Below are 6,000 nucleotides of genomic sequence, written 5' to 3'. Positions count from 1 at the left end.
GCCCTGAGATCAAGAGTCGCATGTTCTACTGACTGAGCCAGCCCGGCGCCCCAGGTTGGTATTCTTAGTCCCCTTTTACAGGTGAAAAACTATGACTCAGAGATTTAAAAAAAAAAAAATGTTTTGGGGGTGTATCCTTCAAGATTCCTTTCTTTTTTTTTTTTTTTAAAGATTTATTTATTTATTTATTTGACAGAGAGATCACAAGTAGACAGAGAGGCAGGCAGAGAGAGAGAGAGAGAGAGCAGACTCCCTGCTGAGCAGAGAGCCCGATGCGGGACTCGATCCCAGGACCCTGAGATCATGACCCGAGCCGAAGGCAGCGGCTCAACCCACTGAGCCACCCAGGAGCCCCAAGATTCCTTTCTATGCATGCAAAAGTACACCCAAAGCTTGTGTGACACAGCTGGTAGTGTTAAGTCAGCCAGATTTTAAATCCTGCTCTGATGGCTTCAGGGCAAGTGGTCCTAGCCACATCACACTGAACCCCCTCTCATGAGGAGTCCCCAAGCCTCAGTGTCCCCAACCAAGGCCACACTGCCCATGTGCAGCAGAGCCAGGATTCCAATATGGCTTTGTCTCACCCCAAATGAAGCATCCTGAACTAGCACCAGGTTCTCTCCCTTCCCCAGGCACCATCTGGGAAATGAGGAAAGGGAAACTTCCTGGGCTCCCAGCCCTGAGGCCTCAGAGAGATAAATACCAGACCCGAGCTAAGTCTGGCGGCCGGGCCCACCCTGCTTCCTGTTAGAGCAGTTTGGGGTTACTCGTGGTCACAGCTGAAGAGCCAGGCAGGCCTTGAGACCTCCTTGGCTGGTCTTCTCCTCTGAAATCTCCTCCTGGGGTCAGGTGGGCACAGGCTCTTCCCGTGGAGTGGGCCCAGCCAGGATCGGCAAGGAGAACACACCCCACAGAGTGGGTAGCATAGTTTAGCCCTCTAGTGCTCCAGGGTTAAGACCCCATTCCAGTGATCTAAACTTTCTAGGCCTCAACTACCCAGGCTGTATATGGGGATACAGAATAGCAGTGGGAGCTGCTCTTGCCATTTTTCACCTGTCTGGCTCAATGGTGTTTTCTAAATTACGGGATCAACTGGAGGGAAGTAGAGGTCACCGCCTCATTTTAAGGAAATCAGAAACTTGAGCCCTCGGTTACACATCTGGATCGGACTCAGCCCCAAGTCCAATCCATTTCTGTCTCCCAAATGCCTCTCAAATCCATCCTCTCGTCTTCTCTCAGCTCTGAGGTTCTGCCTTCATCATTTCTTGCCTGGATCAACACGAGGCCCCTCAGCCCTCTTTCCCATATTTTCTCCTCCACACTGCAGGCTGCCAGAGCCAGCTTCTTGCAACAAAAAACAGGCTTGGCTCATTCTCCTGCTCAAAATGTGTCAGTGGCCCCCCTCCTTACTCTGGTTGACAAGACCCAGTGAGATGCAGCCACTACAGGAGGCCTTCTAGCCGCATCCCCTGCCCCTGCCTCTCTCAAATCGTAATGCAGCCAGATGAAGTCCTCACAACTTCTGTGGGGACCTCCATCTCTGTCCTCCAGGCCTCTAGAGGCTCCCTCTGCATGGCCTCTGCCTAACTCAGGGCATACATCCTCCCTCAACCGAGCTCCTCCAGTGCCTGTCACAGTTCTCAGCTACCAAATTTGTTGCTGCGTGTGCTCCTGGCCGCGCCGTCCTGGATCTGATCTTGGGCTTAGGCTGGAGACCGGAGGGCCACCAGGAGCTCACTACTGGGTCTGAGCCTGGTTCCAAGCAGTTTGCGCCCTAACATTTGGAGACTGAATGAATGAACTACAATGTGTCCAGGGCCTAGGAGGTACGAGGCTCTGGAAGCGGTCTCTATCCAGGGCAGTTAATGTAGTCAGAGAGAACAGTAATAACTAGCTAAGAAGCTAACCGACAACAAAAGGCTTGGAAAGCAGCTTGGGGGAGAAGCTGGGTCTCGCACAGATTGCGTGATGAACTGCTCTCCAAGTCACTCCCTGGGCGAAGCCTTTGCAGACACTTCCTTCTCCGTGCGCAGAACCACAGATTCCCAAGCGAAAGACCTGCTTGGTCTGGTCCTGGCCACCTCTTTGGGTGTTTTTGGGAAAATGGGACTCACTGCCTCTGGCCTTGATTTAGTGGCTAACGAGCTCACGTCTGGGGGTGCGCTGGAGGGCCGTTATAGCCGGTGTTCATATCGTTTCTTCTCTTCATTGTTTCTTCCTTTCTTCTGCTCGCGCCCTCCTCCTTGCCGGACCAGCCCCGGCTTCCCGCCCCGCGACCTCCCACTGCCTTCTCGGGGCCCCTCTCCCTTTCCCTCTGCTCTGTCCGGACCGAGGAGGCGGGTCCAGCCGCGCGGCGCACCAATCCAAGCGCCCTGAGCCGCCTTAGCTTCCCGCGAGTCCCGCCCCACGCCCCGTCCGCCAATCGCGCTCCGTTCCCGCCCCGCCAGATCACCCAATTGCCGGCAGGCTGGGCCGCCGGCGCCCCGCCCCTCCCGCGCGCGGCGGCGGCTCCGCGGGCGGCCGCGCTGGGCCTCAGCATTCTCCCAGTGGCGCCGCACAGCGTCGGGCTCGGGCGGCCGTGTCCGGAGCACAGGGGGCGGCGCTGCTCCTCGCGGGGTGCTGGACAGAGGCGGCGAGCGAGGCGGGTGCCACCGGCCGGCCGGAAAGGCGCCTCAGCTCTGCCGGGGCCCGCGGCGCGGGACCCAGGACTGAAGAGGAGGCGGCGCCCCGGCTGCCCGGGCCCGGTGCCCGGCCGCAGGGGGCCGTGGCCGGCCGTTCCCGGCCCGGAGTGTCCTCGCCGCGCCTCCCGAAGAGGCCGCCAGAGCTCCCGGTCACCCCCCGGGGGCCCTCAGCCGCCCCGGAGTCACCTGCGCGGGCCGCCGGGCGCCCAGGTGCGGGGGCGTGTGCGCGGCGAGGGCGCCTCCCCCGGCCGCCAGCGGGGCGGGGGCGGGGCCGCCCGCCGCCCTCGGCCTCACCGGTCCGCCAGCCGCGCCCGGTAGCGCGGCGAGAGCTCCCCGGAGACCGCGGTGCGGGATGCTGCCCGCCAGCGCGGCCTCTCGCGCGCCGCCCGCCGCCCCTGCCCCTGACTCCTGGGCCATGCCCCGCTGTTTACATGCCGGTGAAGCCCCCGGCCGCTCCGAACCGCTCCGAGCCCCGGCGCCTCGACGGTGAAGCCAGCCGGCCCGCGAACTGGACTGGTCGCTCAGACCTGGGCCCTCCGGACTTAGATCCCCGCCTGCTCGGCCGCCTTCGCCACCATCTGGGCGGGATCCGGCTCTGATGTTTTGAGGAGGGGGTGTGGTGTAGGGAAAGGAATCCTGGGGATTTCTGGCTTCCCCCCCTTTTTTGGCCTTCGGGGCTTCAGACTCAGGGAACTTGCTCATGGCTTTCTTGATGAAGAAGAAGAAATTCAAATTCCAAACCACTTTCACCCTGGAGGAGCTGACTGCCGTCCCCTTCGTGAACGGAGTCCTCTTCTGCAAGGTCCGGCTGCTGGATGGCGGGGATTTTGTCAGCTTGTCGTCACGGTAGGAGCTGGGGCAGTCGCGCCTGCGGGGGGGTGGGAATGAGCCAGGTCTAGCCCCTTGGCACTTGGAAGCGCCCCTGTTGGCCCAGATCGTCCTGGGGATTATGTGTGTCTGGGGCAGGTCTGCACAAGGCAGGACTGAGTGAGCTGGAAGGTCTGGGCCTGAGGAAACTGGCAGGGTGCTGGTCACCCCCGTCTGCAGGTGACCAGCTGGATAGCTGGAGGTTCATTCTTTCAGCCCTTTTGGGGGTCCTGCACACTGGCCCATTCCTCAGATTTGCACAAAGAGCCCACCAGGGTTTGTGCCTGGAGGGCCTGGGACAGGAGGAGTACTCCAGGCCACCTTGCTCCCAGCTGGCGCTTGGGCTGTCATATGATTTAGAGCCTGGGCCAGCCACAGGTTCCCAGGCACTGCCGGTCTGGCTGGAGGGAGGTGGCTGGATTTTGGCCTGCCCTCTCTGAGTGTCTGTCCTCTCCTGGCTGTGGCTGGGCTGCTTTGCATGGCAAACGCCCTTGTGGAGGAGGCTGCCAGCCTCTCTGAAAGAGGCTCCGTCCAGTTTGGTTTATGGGTTCTTCCCCGTTCTGCCCCTGGTCCAGCCGTCCGGCTCAGTGTTGAGGGTGTCTGAGCTCCCGAGCTGCACCCGCTGACTGGGCCCATCTAGGGTCATATAGTTGAGGCTTGCTGGGGGAGAGTGCCTGGGAGTTTGACAGATGGGGGTTCGATTCTTAGCGCTGTCACTTTCTGGGCCCAGTACAGGTCTCTGTCAGAGCTGTGGAGAAGTTTCTGTAGATAGAGTGCACTACAGGCCTGGCCCAGTGCCTAGGACATGCTGGTTCCTTTCCCTGGTCTGTCCCTTTGCTCCCCAGGCCTCCTTGTGGGCCCAGTTAGCTGGAGCTGCCTTGCAGTTCTGAGCTGGGGAAACTGAGGCCCAGAAAGAGGAAGTAAGTGGCTTTCCAGGGACCTCACAGGAGGCAGTTGTCAACTGAACTTGGCCTATTTGGAGACCTGTTGGATGAATCTGGTGGTCTGGGAGGACGCGGGCAAGGGGGGCTGGTTGGGGGGTGAGGTAGGCATAGAGCGTAACCCAGATTTAGAAATCTCCGGTGCAGACAGGGTGGGGTGCCTTTTCTCTGTGCTTGGGCCCACTTAGGCCTAGAGGCTCCCCAGACTGCCGGGAACTGCTTATCTGAGGAATTCAGAGAAGGGCTGCCCTTTGCTGTGGGGGCTGGTGGCAGTCCTCCGCTGCCTGGGAAGGCTGTGATCCTGATCCCGTGGCCACCCACAGAGCAGCCCAAGGGTTTGGGGAAAGGGTGTGCTCAGAGTTAGGGTCTGGGGTCGGCCACTCACTAACTGGTGGCCTTGGGCTAGTTACCTAACCTCTCGGATTCCAAGAACCAGCAATTGTTGGTGTGGGGCTCCCATTTTACTAGCACTTTTTCCTTAATTGCTGGACTATGCCATGGAGTGGGGTGGAGGTGGGGGTGTGGGGGAAACTGTAGGATTATTATCCCCATTTTACATAGGTGAAAACTGAGGCTCAGGGAGGGAGGGATTTGCCTGAGCTAATACAGCAGAGCCCAAGTTCCTTCAGGGTGTGCTTTTAACCATTACCCTGTTCTACCTCTAAGCCTTCATTTCCTTGTCTGTGAAATGGGAGAAATCATACCCGCCCCTAGAGTTGTGAGGGTAATTGATAACGGCTGTGCCACGTCTGGTTCAGGCAAATTGTCACAGCAGTCGTGGTTACTATGGCAGAGAGGTCCAGGCCCGCAGGCCCCAGGCCTCCTACTTCTTGGCAGGTACAAGTGAGAGTCAACAGAGGGCCCACACGTGAGCTGGGGGTGGACAGGGTCTTAGATCCCCCTGAGGAATACATATTTAGCTCCAGACTGAGGTGTCCTCCCAGGCAATAGGGCCGCTGTCATCCTACCTGTCAGCCTTTCCATTGCCCTAAACCTACCCCCTCATCTGGGAAAGTCTGGAAAGTTCCAGGTTTTGGCCCACAGTCTGGATCTCTTTGCCTCCCTTTCTTCCTTCCTGGCAAGGGGCCATGGATTCCCTGATCCCAGCTGAGCCCAAACAGCCTTTCGCAGCCCTCATCCTGGTTGAAACTTGACAGGGCTGTGGAGGGGGGAGCTGACACTGAGCCCCCCAGGCTGGGCACTTAGTGGGCTCTGGGTACCTTTCCGTTGCTGGGCAGGTGTGGCTGGAGGGAGCAGACAGGGACATTGGGACCTGAGGCTGCTTTAGAGCTGCTTTGGCTTTTGCCCAGGAGATAGGGGTTCCTGGGCTCCTACCTCCTCCACACCCATCCCTCCACACCCATCCCGCCCGTCCTGTTCTGCGGCCTGGAAGGGAGCCTCGCCTCCCAGCCCACCCCCCGAGATGGCCAAGGCCCTGTTGTTTTGGAGTTGGGGTAGAGTCAGGGGTGATGACACTTGCTTAGATCTTGGGCCCAGATCCAGTAGTGTCC

At 59.5% G+C, this 6,000-nt stretch overlaps 1 protein-coding gene across 1 annotated transcript in view; it reads left to right on the top strand.

Annotated features, from left to right (window-relative positions):
* Nucleotides 1-2,988: 2,988 nt before the first annotated feature.
* The window catches only part of FAM102A (family with sequence similarity 102 member A), a 33,801-nt gene continuing 30,789 nt past the window's right edge, over nt 2,989-6,000 (top strand). The window contains exon 1 of the mRNA XM_004757235.2: nt 2,989-3,527. Coding sequence (XP_004757292.1) covers nt 3,382-3,527 — 146 coding nt within the window. The 5' untranslated portion in view covers nt 2,989-3,381. The remainder of the gene's footprint in view (nt 3,528-6,000) is intronic.

The sequence above is a fragment of the Mustela putorius genome, unplaced genomic scaffold (genome assembly GCF_011764305.1).
Source record: "Mustela putorius furo isolate JIRA1106 unplaced genomic scaffold, ASM1176430v1.1 tig00000596_pilon_pilon_pilon, whole genome shotgun sequence".
Taxonomy (NCBI): domain Eukaryota; kingdom Metazoa; phylum Chordata; class Mammalia; order Carnivora; family Mustelidae; genus Mustela; species Mustela putorius.
The sequence above is the reverse complement of the archived record's forward strand: the minus strand, read 5'-3'. Positions and strand labels throughout refer to the sequence as shown.